General features: G+C 39.5%; 1 protein-coding gene across 1 annotated transcript in view; it reads left to right on the top strand.

Annotated features, from left to right (window-relative positions):
* The window catches only part of HS6ST3 (heparan sulfate 6-O-sulfotransferase 3), a 626,322-nt gene extending 614,323 nt beyond the window's left edge, over positions 1-11,999 (top strand). The window contains exon 2 of the mRNA XM_081045964.1: positions 2,587-11,999. Within this exon, the coding sequence (XP_080902090.1) occupies positions 2,587-3,295 (709 nt within the window). The 3' untranslated portion in view covers positions 3,296-11,999. The remainder of the gene's footprint in view (positions 1-2,586) is intronic.
* The last annotated feature ends 5,685 nt before the right edge of the window (positions 12,000-17,684 follow it).

Genomic DNA, 17,684 nt, shown 5'->3' with positions numbered 1-17,684 from the left:
TCTGAGTCCCCAGTGTCTAGCCCCAAGTGCTTGGCAAACACAGGGTGTGGGGGTGCCCAATTAATGTTTGGAGAGTTAATGAATGAATGGATAAATGAAAAGGAAAAATAATAGTTTACTTACTTATATTTCCAAACCCTGGGGAGAGTTTTGCAAGGACAAATATATGAACAGATGATGCTCTGCCTAGTCTTAGGAAATTGAATTGAAAGGAACAGGAGTCCACGAAGGCCTCTGCTTTGTGGCCATAACAGGCTTTGCTTGAGAGTTTGCCCTTCCTCCCTTTTCTTTGTTTTACCCTCCATTGTGCTGTTGAACAAGTAAGGCCTGAAAAGGAAAGTTGCAAATTTTAGTAGTCCTGAAACCTTTAAGTATTTTCCTTAGAAACTGAAGTGGGAGTTATGGGAACAGAAAAAAATGTTTCCATTGTGGGGAGGAGATTCATGAAACTGGAGCAAAGCGTGTGTACAATGCAGGCTGGGTGTGTGGCCTGGATGTAGACATTATTGCATCAGTGATTTTTGCAGTTCCTGTCTGAAAGTAGATAAGCAATTGAAAGTAGGAAAAAAAAAGAAATAGAAATGAGAAATATGATTTAATTAATCACATTTTGTGTTTTGCCCAATTAACAGGGAAATAATAAATTTTCAGTTTGTGGTCTTATTTGACCCAATACCAAGATCTCGCTGATTTAAATACTCCTGTCCTGATGCCTTTGGCATCCTAATAATGATGAGTTGCGTCATCATTATTGTTCCTGTATTTATTATGCAATTGTTTTATGAAATAAAAAAAATCAACCTCGGCTTGTAGAATTGAAAAGTGCACAAGTTCCAACATAGGACCATCGCAGGATTAATAATGACATGCCATATAATGTTCAACCCTAATGACATCCTCTCTGAGCAAAACTTTACCATCAACATTTCTTTGTGGAGCCTAGAAGCTGTGTCAGTCCTTTTCTGCTTTCCTTCCTGACCTTTTGGGAAATTTTCTTCCACTGATGGAATTGTCATTCTGTCACGGGAAAAGACAACAGAGTAATGTAAAATGGTGACTGGCAAAAGCAAGGGCTCAGGCTGGCCTGTGTGTGACAGTTCCAATAAATTCCTTCTCCTGATTTAAAGGGAAGCGAGTGTTACTTAAGATTTTGAAGTTTCTTTAGCACATTTCAAAACTATTTGGCTAGACATTCTAAATAACTGAATACAGTAAATGTATAGTTTTAATTATTATAGTCCATCCATTCCTTTTTAAAGCAGCATAAAGAACATGGTACCCTTAGATTTCTTATTTTTGTCATTGCTTTTACTAGGTATGCATTTTTTGGGGGAAAAAAATCCAATTTAGGTCGGCCAAGGAAATCCTTTTCAGAATTTTTCAGGACCATTTTGTCTGCACAGGAGAACTCTGCATGTCACTCCTGGTGACAGAAGTGGGGCAGTCAGCTCATTCCATTGGTAGCTGCTCAAATTATGAGAAAGATTTTCCTCATTTTGAATCAATATTTGTTTTCTTGTAATGCGTACTATTGTGTCTTTATCTGTCATCTTTTCCAACTCTTTTCTTGCCTTTTTACACTTCTCTTCCCCTTTTAAGCCAGAGGCCCCCTGTCTGTACCTGATCATTCTGGGGCTAACCAATTCAAAATTACATTTCTCTTCCATGTTCCCTTAGGTGTCACTAGATGAGATAAGACCTATGATTATAGTAACCACAGCACCTGACAATTAATACCATTCTTTAAGTTTTAGTTACATCTTTGTTTTTAAAGTATCAATATGATACACAGGAAAGCATTGGGCTTTGAAATCAAATAGGCCTAGATTTTATTGCAGTAAAAGTATTAACTTGCTCTAGGATTTGGGGCTCTATTTTTCACCTTTCTCAGTCTGTCCTCGATTTTTTTTTTTTTAAGTAATGATAAAATCCAGTTTACAGAGTTGTGTTCAGGATTAACTGTGCCCATATCCATAAAGCACCTAGCACAGTTCTACTGAATAGTAGTTGCTCAGTAAATATTAATCTCCACGCACAACACATCCTCCCCCCAACCTCACCTTTGTAATCCAGAATGGCAGTGTAAACAGAAAAAAATAGCAATCTTGGCTTCCAGTTTTGACCTTTCTAGTCCCAACACCTTGGACAAATCACTTTACTTCCTTGAATGTTTCCCTACCATATAGTCCTATGTCTACTACAAAAGTTTATATAAAATATTGGATTGGTAATAACTCAAATATCATGGTCTGTTCCCTTAACGTAAGGTATTGCTATTGCTGGTAGTAATCTATCAGTGAATAATTGCTTAATGAATGCATGATCTATTCCCCCACACCTCCCTCCCTACATTGGAGCAGGGAGGAAAAGCCCAGCAAACTTAACATTGAAGACCAGTCCATGCATGTTTACGAAAACATGCATATATGGGAGTATTTGCTTGATCAGTGCAAATCCAGGCACGCACTCTCACAGGAACATTTGGCAGAAGAGCCATTGCTCAGTGCTGATATCAACACTAGAAAAGTTCAGAATCCCAGAGTTGTAATTGTCAATGACTGACACTCTTCCTTTCATTTCTTCCAGGAATTTCTATTACATTACAATGTTGCGTGATCCAGTGTCTCGGTACCTGAGTGAGTGGAAACACGTCCAGAGAGGGGCCACATGGAAAACCTCCCTCCACATGTGCGATGGGAGAAGTCCCACCCCCGATGAGCTGCCTACCTGCTACCCTGGGGATGATTGGTCTGGGGTGAGCTTGCGGGAGTTCATGGACTGCACCCATAACCTGGCTAATAACCGCCAGGTGCGTATGCTGGCTGACCTCAGCCTGGTGGGCTGCTACAACTTGACTTTCATGAACGAGAGTGAGAGAAACACCATCCTGTTGCAGAGTGCAAAAAACAACCTGAAGAACATGGCCTTCTTTGGGCTCACGGAATTCCAGAGAAAGACACAGTTTCTCTTTGAGAGGACATTCAACCTCAAGTTCATCTCTCCCTTCACACAGTTCAACATCACACGGGCTTCCAATGTGGAGATTAACGAGGGGGCCCGCCAGCGAATCGAAGAGCTAAACTTCCTGGACATGCAGCTGTATGAGTACGCCAAAGATCTGTTCCAGCAGCGTTACCACCACACCAAGCACCGAGAGCACCAGAGGGACCGGCAGAAGAGACGGGAGGAGAGGAGGGTGCAGCGGGAGCATAGGGGCCATCGGTGGCCCAAAGAGGATGGGAACACAGAGGGGGCAGTCACTGAGGACTACAACAGCCAAGTGGTGAGATGGTGACCCCCTGCCCTCTCCTCCCTCTGGATGGGGAGGCTGAGCAGGAGACTGACCTTCTGTGGCATGGCCATTCTGAGGGCATATGGCTGTATGTGGCTTGATTTGGACACCTGCTTCTTCTTTGTCTTCATCTTTATCCAGCGGGAGATGATTGGTCTCGTGCTTCTTTTTTTCCCTGACATTTTTCAACCTGTGATGTTGAGTAGGGTAGGAATGCATCCAGTATAGACCACTTTAGAAGGTCAAGGAGAGAAGCACCAAAAAGGAAACTGTCTGTGCAATCTCCTTTACGGCAGCATAGGTTAGAGTTTGGGCAACTGGAACCCACAGAGGCGCACATGAAAAGCCAAATAATGGCTTGGATATTTGGCTGAAACTGGTCTATTTTATAATATCTCTGTAATGGAAACATTGGTCTATTTAAAGAAAGAGAAAAAGAAGTCCCTTACAGCCCTTTCATGAGATTTTAGGCCAACCTTCACTCTGCTGTTGGCTGTCACCTTTGAACTCTATTTGAATGTGGTTTAAATCGTAAGAAGAGTAATGTGTTTTGTTGTTGTGGTCTTTTAAAACAAGATTACCCTACTATTGACCATTATTATTGACATCCCACAAAGCCCTGCATCTTAGCCCTGAGACATGCTTCCTATCCCACATTTCAGGGAATGGGGAGTGGATTCGGGATTGGGGTGCTTTTGGCTCCTGAGATGTGAGGGTTGGTAGGGGCATTTAGGAGAAAATGTGCTTATTAACTAATGTCTAAGGAGATTACACTTCACCAAGTTTTATTTTCAATGTAAGGAATGAATGATAAGGGAGAAAAAGGCGGGAAGATAACTATATGTCTAATATTTCCAAACTGGCTACAGAACCTGAGTTTTTAAAAGAATAATTCTGAGTTATACCTCTTTGGAGCAGTCATTTTCTTTGATATGGTATTGCCCAGTTTGAAATTCTGCAATCAGAGAGGAAAAGACATTTAAAAACAATTTGGCCTGAAGAATAGGACATTAGCTAGCAGGTATCAAAAATACGAAATTGGAAGTCCCTAAATAAATCATAATTTTGATTTAGGACAGGAGAAATGAACACAATAGGCCAAGAGTTTAAAAAGACTGCGTCCTGAAATCTTGAATGTTTCTAGCCTGGTAACTTTTTCCTCCCCACATGGTCTTTACCTGTTGTTAGACTGTGGCTACAGCTGCTGACTCAGGTGAGAGTGTGTGAAACGGAACCAAAACATGTGCTACATTGCCACGTGCTTCTCATTTCCACTTTTTCCCAACCAACTACAATCACACAAAGGTTTTGAATAATAAGAGGAGAAGTACAGAAGAGGAAATCGAGATCCCTTGCCTCACAGTCAGTAGGATCAGAGTGAGTAAAAAGTCTCACTACAGATTGATCTGATCAATCCTCTCAAGGAGCTGAAGGAAAATGAGTGAAACTCCTAAATCAGAGGGAAAAGCCTATTTCATTGATATCCAACATGTTTGATGTTTAAGCCAGTTTTGTATAAGGCACATCTCAACTTTCAGAATACTCTTTCTGGGGTTGAGAGTCAATCAACCCATAAGCATTCATGGAGTGGCTGCCTGCATGGAGGGGAGCCTACTGCCTCCATCAAAGAGAAATCTAGAAAAGACAATTCTCTCAATACCTTTGACTTCATCTGTCATGTGAGGGAGGCGTTATTGGGAATCTCCCTTTGGCCAGAAACTGTGGAAGGCCCTTTTCATACTTTAAATCTATTCACAACAAGGTATGTATTATTAGTCCAAATTTCACAGATGAAGAAAGTGAAACCCACTAACGATAAGTGCTTCCTGGTGGATTGTACGCTAGGTCTGGCTGACTGCAATGGGCAAGCTCTTTTTACTCCATCATGTTTTCCATATGGGATAAAAGCTTCCTGCCAATCATGCAAGAATCCAGCTGTCATTGCCTAGAAGTGTATGTCTCTATACCGTGTGGCTGCCACCTCTGTGACAGCACCAAGTTGGCAGTGACTCAGAGCCATGCTGCCTCGAGTAAGTCCAGCCCTCTCCACATCACCTACCCATCAACGAGCTGAGAGATTAATGGCATTTTAGGTAATTGTACTTTTTGAGCCATATATGAGGGTGAGTTAAAGGGGCCAAATAAATATTGCTTGTTAGTTTGTAGAGATTAGTCCAACAAAATATTGTTTCCTTTTCCAATGATTTGTTCCTAAATTAGGGAAGGAAGGAGGATTACAGCTGGGATTAATGAGCAGCTCTCTCTCTGTCTCTCTCTCTCTCTCTCTGTCTCTGTCTCTCTCTCTCTCTGTCTCTCTCTCTCTCTCTCTGTCTCTCTTTCTCTCTCTCTGTCTCTCTCTGTCTCTCTCTCTCTCTCTCTCTCTCTCTCTCTCTCTCTCTCTCTCTCTCTCTCTCTTCACATTTTGATGTTAGGATATAATGTTCTGTCTAGAATGGCAGGACAGCAAATTATCCCTCTGCCTGCCACTATGACACACGCACGCACACATGCACACAAATAACAATCCAGTGTTTTGCTATGGGGAAAATCAAAACAGGTTAGAAAGTATTCAGATTGTTTCTTTGAAACTCATTTTAAATTTTTGGCAGATAATTCATGCATAGCTGAGACTTGGAGGCAGCCTCTGCTAACTTCACACTGTTCCTTAGGCAACACGGGATTTATAGGAAAAGGCTTTCCACGGCCTTGCTGCTAAAGGCGTGATATATGGTGCTCCACTGGAGACCAGTATCAGGATGTTCAGAGGAGAGACCATCTCTTTGTGTTGGCCTGAGGCCAGTGCTGAGCAAATTAAAAAAGACCAACAAGGGCTTCCTCCTCAGGTCATTTTACTGTAAAGCAGCACACTTCTCACATCCCTGGGGTCCTATGTTGATAGAAACGAAGAGGTAGGGACGCAGTTTGTTCTTTGAACATTGACTGCACACCTACCTGCTGAATAAAGCTCAGGGAAGTGATGCCTACAGAAGGCATCTGGGCGTAAGGATCAATGGGAAGTCAGCAGCCTTAAGATCCCAATCCAAATCAATTCCAAATACATTAGTGTTAAAAAGCCAAGAAGAAGGGAAAAAAATTTCCCCGGGGAGTTCTACCTCCCATTGATTCCTGCAACACCCAGGTAGATATTCCCCTTCTTCTCTTGGCAATGGTGGCTCCAGTCACCAGATTGGGATGAGGTGTCTGTTTAAGTAATTGTTATTTAATATTATTATTGACTAAGGTACATACTACCTCCTTCTCATTGTTTGGTAGCCTTCTCTTGGTAACTGGAGGAAAACTGCCCTGAGAATTATTTAGATTCTCTTTCTAATAATTAACAACATTAGTAATTAGTGTTAGGCAACAGTCAAGGATAATCATGTGTGCCATAAAAAAATTAAGAAAATGTGCTTTTTATTATATAAAGGCAGTAACTTTGTCACAAATAGTTTGATCAAAGTCTTGAACTATGAGGATTTCTTCAAAAGTCTGTCTAGAGGTCTTCTAACTCTGGGAAAGAAGGTCTACCAGCTAGACCTAGCAAAGAGGTGAGCACAGATCCCTAAAAAATAAATATAAGTCCATTGGATAGGATTCCCATTTGGAAGAGGAACTCAAAATACTAGTGACTGCAATAAGATTGAAGTGGGTGCTGTCTGACTTAGAAGACAAATTTGTTGGTCACACTGGTGTGTGACGTTCCCCGAAGCCCTTTCTTGATTTCTCATCCCAATGTGCAGCTTCCAACCCATGGTCCAAGATGACTGCTGCAGCGCCTGCCATTGCATTGGCGTTTAAGACAGCAGAGAGGGAATGGAGAGTGTATATATATAGATATATCACTTCTAGTCACATCTGATGGGCTAAAGCCTAGTCATTAGCTACATTTGCCTGCAAAGGAAGCCAGGAAGCATCTCTATTATTGGTTGCCATGTGCCTTGATAAATATGAGGGTTCTATTGTCAAAGAAACAATGTGAAAATTAATACTGATAAAAACTCAATATCTGACACAAAAGGGAATCGAAAAATATTTCAAGTGCTTTTCAATGTCATCTGTTTTGTCATGTTTTACAAAGGATACGATTAAAATTCATTTCTTTGTATAGTAGTTAATGCTTCTCAAAACATTTCCACATTTAGTAGCTCAGTGGTCTTCACTATACGCTTTTATGTTAAATGGGACTTCTAGTCATTACCCATTGGTTAGTTTGACACAGAGATTCAGAGGTGTCGAAAGATTTCTCCAAAATTCTAGTTTACTATCCAGAAAGTTGCTCATAGCCCCAGTCTTTAAATTTCATAGCCTTTCCTACTACTTTATGCTACTCGCATCAGTATTGGGGTTGGGAATTGAATATGAAATCTAGAATATGAAATCTAAATCTTTATTGATATGTATCTTTCCTTACCTTCTCATGGAACGGCAGTGACTTAGATAATGCCAAGGAAACTGGTGGAGTTGGCCCTTCACCCCCTCCTCCAGTGAAGGAGCCTGTTTTTTGGAGATCAAGAAGCATAGGCACTCACACACCTCGTGTTGGATGTCCACCCCATCCAATACAAAAACTATTCAAGATGAAGGCTGAGGACATATGCTCACACCTCCTTAGGGAAGCTCAGTGTTAGAAATATTTAGAATTAGTAGGAGCCTGAATAGTGAAGCATAAGGGGTGATCAATAGAACCCCTGCTCTAAAAATTTCCCTTCCTCTCTACATTTTCCCTAGGTTCCTGGAATTTTATCAGCAACTTATTGCTTTGGTTCTTAGAGGTGTACTTTTTTGGTGTTAAATGAGTCCCTTTGCACAATTGCTGGAAAGAGGAAATGCTTTAAGGTGTCATAAGTTAACATCACACCGAGGGTTTATCTGATTCCTTTTCAACTATGACTTCCAGCTGAGAAGAAAGTCCTGTATAATGGGATCATGCAGAAGTGGAGGTTAGGGAGTGTAGAGGTAACTATATTAAAAAACAAAGGAAGCGGATCTTGCAAAGGTAGAAAGATGAGGAATTACATATGTACTAGAAAATATTGAAAAATGGAAAGAGACTAAAATACAGCTTCTGTTCTCAAGATCAAGGGGAGGCTGGAGACTAATTCTTTTGTCCATTTAAAAGAGCAAAAAAGAGGACATGAGGCTCCTGAAACAGAACCAGAGCATTGAGACAGTTTTAGGGACTGAAGGAAAGGCTGACTGAGTTGAAGACATTGGATCAAAGAGAAAGCTGGGTCAGACATAGGCAGAGAATAACTTGATCCAATCATAGTGGTGTCTCCAAGGTTTTCCTTTCTCCTTGTGCCTCCACCAGTCATCAGAACTCCAGCTGAAAGTCTCCAAGCTGGATGTCAGGGCTGGCTGAAGTCTAATAACTACCCAGTTGTGTCACCTCTGGGGAACATGCAAAGGTTCTTTCTCCAAGGCACTTTCAGTTTTTCTCCTTGACCCCTTCCTCCATCTCTACTGGACATAAACCTGCTCTTCTCTCATCACATTCACCTGGACACATCTGAACTGATTCCCAAAACTATGAAGTAAACTTCTGGGCCAGTGGGGGAAGGGTTCTGAGAGCTGTGTGTTTTGTAGCCCAATGGATGGAATGCCCATGGACCCATCTTTATGACACATTGACAGACCCAACCGACCTTGCAGAGGTGCTGAGATTTCCAGCGGACTGGCCTCACTATGAACACTATGAATATCTGCAAGAGAAATGCCCCCAAACTTCCAGGCAAGGACTTGAGGTAACCTCACAGAACTGTGGATCTGAGAATATGGAAGCACAGATGTTTCTTGAGCTTATATTCTAAGTTGTCTCTGGAAAAGAGTGCAACTGTCATCTTTTGACACAGTGAGTGGAAACTCTGTGAGTTCCATGTTCTGCTGTACTGTCGGAACTCATCAAAGGGCCAGATGTCAGTGCTGAAACATTTCAGTTCCTGCCAGGGAAAACCGTGTTCTAAGGAAGCAGAGTTTGTGTGATTTAGTCATTGTCAGAGTTGTCTCCCACCAACTTGCTGTTATTTTTTTAAATCATGTGATTATCTATTCTTTCCTTCTTTTCGCCCCCCATCCCCGGAAGTACTTTTTTGGGTTTTGCTTGCATTATTTTTCATTTAATGTATCAAAGGTTTAAAAAAAAATGTTGGAAAGAAAAATCTGGTGCCCCATTTTAGATGTAAAGATAGTTCTTCAATAGATAGTAAATTATTTCTTCTAAGAGATATTTCCTTTTGTTTCTGTGCAATAATATGTATGAACTTGGGTACTAGGAGATTGTATTGTGACATTATCAATCCTTATTGATATTTAAAAATGATAGTTTGTAGAACTGAGGATTTCCATTGATGTGAAGCACAATTTAATGAATAAGTTAATATATTAAACTGTTGTGGTGTCAAAAACAATTGTTTCCCCCCACCCCTTAATTTTGTCAGACGTTTTTGCAAAATGAGAAAAGCTGGTTAAATACTTTAAGGGATTTGTGGAAATTGAATTCACAGGATCAGTTTCGTCAAACTCAAAGATTCATGCTTTGGATACAAATGTAGTTATTGGATGTGAAACTTTAAAAGCATACAGAAAGAAAAGAAAATACAGATTGAAGCAATTTAAAATGTCTGAGGCCAGGGAGGATTTCACAGGCTCTCAAACACGTAAGCTTCTAAAATTGTGGTTCTCAGTAACTCTCACCATTCATTGCATACTCCAGGACATTGAAATTCACTGTGGAAAGTGCAAAAGCAACCTGAAGATGAAAGAATGAGGAAAAGATTTGAGAAAGAGTGGTAGGAAAGAAAAACAGGAATTGGAGCAAAGGATTTTGGAACTGAGTCTACAAGGAAGGAAAAGAGATAGGGAGGAAAGGGAAGAGAGAGAATTTGGAGCGGGGAGGGACAGAGAGCAAGAATGGAAGAAGAAAAACACAACAGCAATGAAAATTAACATGGGTTCACAATTTCAAAGCGTATGGTTTGTCAGAAATTTTAAAACATATGACTAATTCCTATAAGCAAAGAAAAAGTGAATAAATAAGCTAACATGTTAAATTGTACTGTCTAGAAAAATTGTTTTTCCCCTCATGATTTTGTTAGACATTTTTGCAAAATGAGAAAAGTTGGTTAAACACTTAAAGGGATTTATGGAAATTGAATCCACAGAATCAGCTTTGTCAAACTGAAACTTCGAGTACGGAAAAGTTCCTTCATTTAAAAATCCCTTGAATTATGCAATTTACTGTTTTGTTTTCATTCTATAGAAGTGGTATTGTGGATTTCTTCCTTGCTTATAGATGAGTGAAGTTAGAAAAATCTCATTTCACTATATCCCTCTAACTAGTGGGAATCATATGCAAAGGGAACTTGATTCTAGAACAATTGAAATAGTCATAGGAAAGGCTCCAAAAATAATAGAAGTTAAACACAAACATAGCTGCACACAGGCACACGCACACATTTTGGGAACCCCTATCTTCCAAGAAAAAACTCAGATAAGAGAAGGTTGAAGGAAAACTCAAGATTTACTTTTTTCCTTCATTCATCTTGAAAATAGTGTTGAAAATAAGATTTAAAAAATGTCAAAATATTGAAAATCTGCTCTCAATCTAGTAAGGTTTCACTATCACAGATCAGTTTTTATATCAAATATAAATTTGAAAATGAATGAAATCTAATTCGGTATAATTATTTCTGTATTTTGTAAACAATGTCAATTTTTTTATGATTACAAAGTAGTACATGATCTTAGATAATTTGGAAAATACAAGCTATTGAAAAATCCACACATTTCAGAGCCAAATCATGACATTATTTTTATGTATTTTTTCATGTTTTTATTTATTAGCAATTAGAATAAAATTTTAAATAACCAAATTTTAAATTACAAATGTTTTAGGAAATTAGAATCATACAATCCAGGCAATGTAAGTACATATGTTAGTATCTTAATGCCCATTCTTTGAACACAGCATTTTAGTAGCTGCATATAATTTTATCATTCCCATATTTTAGGGCATTCTGGTCGTTATCATATTTTCTAACATAAATAACACTGGAATGAATATATTTGTACATAAATAGAATCTACATAAGTGTCTTTGTATACCTGTGGAGAGAAGACAGTGAACTATTTGATTGTATCTTCCTAATAACTCCAAAATAAAAAATACTCAAGAGTGTCAAAACTACGTAGATGCAGCTAAATGAGTTGGAAAAAAAAATTGAACTTATCCATATACTCAAAGAAAGTTCTATGTATCTCTCCAGAACCACTTTCCTGGCCCTGGGCTGAAGGTCTCATTCCCCCAAGATGTTGGGAGTGTTGGCTGCTGGCTAACGGCTCTCAGCTGATTCTCCTCTCAAGGACTTTGCCTTCCTGCAGTCACGTCACCTTTTGGGGCCAGGCCATCTAGATGACACTGCTACGGAGGCAAAGGCCAGGTCTTTTGACTGGCGATATCTCAGCTCCAAAGGACCTGGGGGCAGCACAGGACCCCAGGTCACTTCCTGCCTCTGACACTCCTGTGGCCTTCACTCCCCCACAGCTTGCCCCCAACCAGCTTTCCACACACACACATCTCCATCGCAGACTCTCCTCTCCAGGGACCTAGGCTGGCCCAAGTTCTAGCCTCCACAGCCTTCTGCCGCATTTCTTCTTCGTTCTAGCACCTGCAGATTTCCCTTCCTGTCTTTTGAAGTTCAGCTTTGTTTTGAAATTATATTTTGTCATCTTTTGTCCAACGTTTCCACTTGTTTACGGCTGAAAGAGGAATCTGTGTAGCCCAGTCTGTCAAGTTCCTAGAAACAAGTCTGTTCTCAAATTTTTGAATCTCCTTTGATTCTGTGTTTCTGTTGCTTTTTCATTACTCGGCACTTCATCTCATTCTATTTCAAGACTCCAGATTTTCACAATTACATTTCACCCCTTTTCTACTTTTGGGGACTTTACTCTCTGTTTGCTTATCTTTTTCATAAACCTCTCTCTCTCTCTTTGTATTTACTCCCTTTAGTAATATTTTTCTTTTCTTATTTGTGCTTACATTTTATATATTTTACTTTACCTTTCCAATTCCTTTTTTTTAATTTATTTTATTTTTTAAGATTTTTATTAAAGTATAGCTAACATACAATATTATATTAGTTTCATGTGTACACCATAGTTATTCAACATTTACATATCTAAAGAGGTATTCACCATGATAAACCCAGCAACCATCTGACCACTCTATCACAATATTATTGGCTATATTCCCTATGCTGTACGTTACATCCCCATGACTTATTTGTTTTATACCTGAAAATTTGGACCACTTATTGCCCTTCACTTTCCCCCACACTTTTTATTTAATTTTTCAATTGCAGTTGACATTCAACATTATTTTATATTAATTTCAGGTGTACAGCTTAGTGGTTAGATTTTTGTATAATTTAAGTAATGATCCCAGACTAATCTTGTACTTACCTGGCACTATACATAGCTATTACCATATTATTGACTATATTCCTGTGCTTTACTTTGCATCCCCATGATTATTTTGTACTACTAGTTTGTACTTCTTAATCCCTTCACTTTTTCACTCTGCCCTCTGACGCTTTCCCGTCTATCACCCCAACAATTCTAGTATCCATCTGACACCATACATAGTTATTACAATATTATTGACTATATTTCTTATGCTGTACCCTACATCCCCATGATTACTGTGTAACAACTAATTTGTAGTTCTTAATCCCTTCACCTTTTTCACTCCATCCCAATTCCCCTCCCATCTGGCAATGATCGATATGTTCTCTGTATCTATGCATTTGTTTCTGTTTTGTTTGCTTATTTTCTTCTTTAGATTCCACATATAAGAGAAATCACATTGCATCTGTCTTTCTCTCTCTGACACTCCACTCAGCACCATATCCTCCAGGTCCATCCATGCTGCCACCGATGGCAATATCCCATTCCCTCCTTTTCTTTATGCTCTTCCTATTGGTTGTTTTCTGCTACTTTGTCTTCCAAATTGCTGATTCATTCCTCTGCTTCATGTGGTCTGCGGGTAATTCCTCCTATTGTGTTCTTCCTTTCAGTTATAGTATACTTCACTTTTGACTGGTTCTTTTTAATGTTTTCTTTTTTTTTTTTTTAATTGGGGAATATTGGAGAACGGTGTGTTTTCCCAAGATGTCAAGTTGTTTTTTCAATCTAGTTGTGGAGGGGCACAGCTCAGCTCCAACTCAAATCATTGTTTTCAATCTGGTTGTGGAGGATGCAGCTCACTGGCCCATGTGGGACTCGAACTGATGACCTTGGAGTTATGAGCACCACGCTCCAACCACTGAGCCAACCGGCTGTCCACCGGCAGCTCAGCTCCAAGCTTAAGCCGTTGTTTTTAATCTAGTTGTGAAGAGAGCAGTTCACTGGCCCATTTGGGAATCGAAGTGGCAACCTTGTTGTTAAGAGCTCAAACTCTAACCAGCTGAGCCATCTGGACACCCCTTTAATGGTTTCTATGTCCATTTTTATGCTTGCTATTTCTGTTGAAGTTCTAACTAAGTTCCTTGAGCATCTTTATATCCATTGTTTTGAAGTCTATGTGTGGTAGGTTGCTTTCCTCTATTTTATTTAGTTCTGTTTCTGGAGTTTTCTCTTATTCTTTCATTTGGGATGTATTTCTTTGTTTTGGTTGTCTCTCTGTGTTTGTTTCTAGGTATTAGGTAGATCTGCTATGTCTTCCAGTCTTGGCTGAGTGGGCTTATGTAGTAGATGCCCTGTGGGGCTCTTGGCACAGCCTCCCTGGTCATCTGCTGTGGGTTTTGTGTGCCCTCCTGTTATAGTAGAGCCTTGACTGCTATTGGCATGTCAGTGGGTGGGACTGACCCTCATGTTGATTGGCTGTGGGGTTTGGCTATGTCCACAGTTTACAGACTTCTGGTCAGGGGTCTTACCACACTAAATGGGATTCATCCCATCAGGCTCTGGTGCCTGTTGACACTGCCCTTTATGTGTGCTGCTTGTGGGGCTAATGGGTGGTGCTCTGTGGTGGTCTGAGACAAAATCTAAGTATGTCAGTTCTGGGGTCTCTTGCAAGGGGCTCTGTTTGAGACAAAGGTTACTCACTCCCTGTGACCAACCAAGGACTACCTGGTAGGAGCTACAAAACCATCTGCAGTTGTTCGCTGCATGTGCTAACCTGGAAGCATGTAGGCGGTGCCATGCTTTGAACCAAGGATGTCTTCCACAAGCACCAGACCTGGAGTAGCTCTGCAGGACACCCGGAGCCCTGCTGCCACCTGCTGGAGCCACTGAGAAAGCCTCGTGCAATACACAAGTTGTGTGAGACAGGGTCTCAGGGAGTCACAAACATGGGAGGAGTTGTCGTCAACAGCTTAATGTAGACTCTGGTTTGGTGCCAGTGCTAAGCCTAGAGTGACTTAGCAAAAGTCTCAGAGCACACCGAGGCCAGTAGCTGTCTGCCTGGGGCCCCTGAACTCTGATAGTTTTCCAAGAAAGAGTGCAATACAGGCGGGGCTGGCTGCTCTCGAGAAAGTGTCTCTGGAATTGGGCTAGTTGGATGGGGTGGGATCCCAGTGAGTCAGTAGGATGGAGCAGCAGAGCTCACCAGACCAATCAGATTCAGATTTGGCCTGTGTGGGCGGGCTCAACTCAATAAAGATGGTGCCCACCTGCTGGCTGCATAGAAGGAGGAACCTCACACAGGGAAATTGGCAACAGTCTTCCAGCCCTTATCTCGGAGCGACACACCTCAGCTTCCCCCCCGCCCCCGTATGTCTCTGACACCCCCCACCTGTACTGTACCACTGCTGGAGCCCAAGGTGAGTGCCTGGACGTGAGAGAGTCTGTGCGTGGGATGTTTAAGAGGATGTCTGGGTTTCCTGCAGAGTTCCATCCCACCTGGATGGTCAGAAATTCCATTGTTTTTCACAGCCGTATGCTGTGGTGGCTCCTTTTCCCAGCACCAGTACTCCAGGCTGGGGAGACTGGTTTGCAGCTGAGGTCCCTCATTCCTCGTAACATCCCCACCCAAGATATCCCTCCTGGTTTTCAACTGCCACAGGGAGGTTTGGGGCTAGCCTGTTTCATGTCCACCCCTTCTATCAGTCTTGACGTAGCTTCTTTATATGCTTGGTTGTAAAACTTCTGTTCAGCTAGACTTGAGATGATTCTCCAGGTTGATTGTTCTGTAACTTAGTTGTAGTTTTAATGTGTTTAAGGAGGGAAATAGGCATATTGTTTATTTACTCCGCCATCTTGGATCTCTTACCGTTCCAATTCTAATTTTCATTTTCAAGTTTTAATCTTACATTTAATGCTTGGATTTTTCCTCTTAATTTTCTTTCATTTTTTAAAATTTTTGTTTCCAAATGTTTATTTGGTCTATTTTTTAATCTTTTATTTTAAATCTCACCAATTTTATCTATCTCTTACTGCTTAACCTTTCATTTTTATTAAAAGTTTTTTATATTCAATTTTCTATCGAAGCTTATTCAGTTTTTCACTGTTGGTTATAACCATATCTTTCCTTTATTTTGATACAAACTTACTTTATTCCTATTATTTTTAATCAGCATGTTGTGCTCAGGTGATTCTGCTTGCACTATTTCTACTTTCCAAACTATACTTAGGTTACTTTGGGGCTTTGTGTGTGCTCATTTTTGTAAAAATTTCATGGATGCCTCAAAAGATTATATGCATTACATTATTACTATATATATATATACATATATATATGATATCTCCAATACAAATATATATATAAATAATGTATACATATAACTATGTATTACATATATATCTTTGTATATAATCATTTAAATATAATACACATATGTATGTATACACATATATATGCACTAATATATATTTATCAAAGATAGTACATACTAAAATCTCCTTCTATAACTGTGCTTGTATCATTTCATCACAGTTTCAGTTTATATATTTTGGTGATTTGTTATTTAATGTTTATGACTTCCATATTTTTGATTGGTGAGGCTACCATTTTCAATATAAAATGACCTATTTTGTATCATTTAATACTTTTAAAATTTATCTTTTATTTTAATATTATCATTTTTTGTAATTTGCAATTAAAATGTAGTTTAATTTCTCTTCACACAGTCTGAGTCTCTTTTAGTTTGAGAATTGTTATGATTTATAGATTGCTATCTTCTGTTGTTTATGATTTCTATTACTTATGCTTTTCTGTTTTATTTTCTGTTTTGATAGGCTACAATTTCTTTGGAACTAATGTTAAAAATGCAGCTATATTTGTTTGACTTCCATTTGTGTACTTTGAAGATGTTTACATTTTTATGCTTTCCTCATCTTACTTCCAGTTGTTGGTTTCAATTACCTAAAGTAACAACCCTGGATTAAAAATAATCTGTGACTTTAGATTCATATTGTTATTGTTGTTGTTATACTGTTATAGTTAGCATTGTAACTATACTAAAAGGAGATGGAAGAGTAAAGTCTAAGCAAACAGTTATTCTCATCCTAATCCGGAAATAATGAGTTACTTTCAAAGTCAAAGCCCTCATACTCCTGCGTGATGCTTTCATATCTGATCATTTCAATTATTCAAACAGTTGTTGCATGTGAAATAAGAAAATATGAAGATAAAGAGGAAATTAGGACCTTGCAAGTTGGTGTTTGAAAGCCATGGGGACGGCTAGGTTTCAGGCTGTCATTAATTCCTGTGAATAATATGTTTGTTCAGTGAGGGGAAAAAATTAAACAATTGAAAATTTTATAAGGACTCTAGAAATTGTTTTCAAGTTTAATTTATAACTAACTAAGCCTATCATAATATATGCAAAAGAGGGAAGGTGGAATAAAGTGGCCTTTTGTATAGATAGCAGGAGTGTCTTGAAATTTAACAATATAAATTAAAAATATACTGACAATCTTAATATCAAGGTAAAAGTTTTTGTTTTTAATAAATATAGCATAATGATTCTCTTCTGGAAAAGAAAGATAGTGCCTTCACAAATTCCTGATGCTCACGTTATCTGGGGCACAGCCATGGGCTAATACCCTTCCCTCTTGTCTCTATGCCTACATGTGTGAGACATAAAGAAGTATTAAATCCTTGCATATCAGGATGTCACTCCCAGGAGCTTTGCCAGAAAGCCTGCCAGTTAAGTTTTAAGCAGAAACATATATGTTCCTATTCTTCTGAGAAGCCATTGCTGATGGTTAGTATTCACACATGCAAGTCACTGCCAGTAATCTCCTGCCACCCCCATACTGCTCTGCATGTGAAGGTAGAAACAGAGCACTGTGTATTAGCTCAGTCACCTCTGAAGAGCCACAATCCTCGTCTAATGTTATTTTCTTTGCTCTCTAGAAGACAAAAGCATCCCTAAGTGAGATTTTGAAACTT

Source organism: Rhinolophus hipposideros, assembly GCF_964194185.1.
Source record: "Rhinolophus hipposideros genome assembly, chromosome: 4".
Classification (NCBI taxonomy): domain Eukaryota; kingdom Metazoa; phylum Chordata; class Mammalia; order Chiroptera; family Rhinolophidae; genus Rhinolophus; species Rhinolophus hipposideros.
The sequence above is the reverse complement of the archived record's forward strand: the minus strand, read 5'-3'. Positions and strand labels throughout refer to the sequence as shown.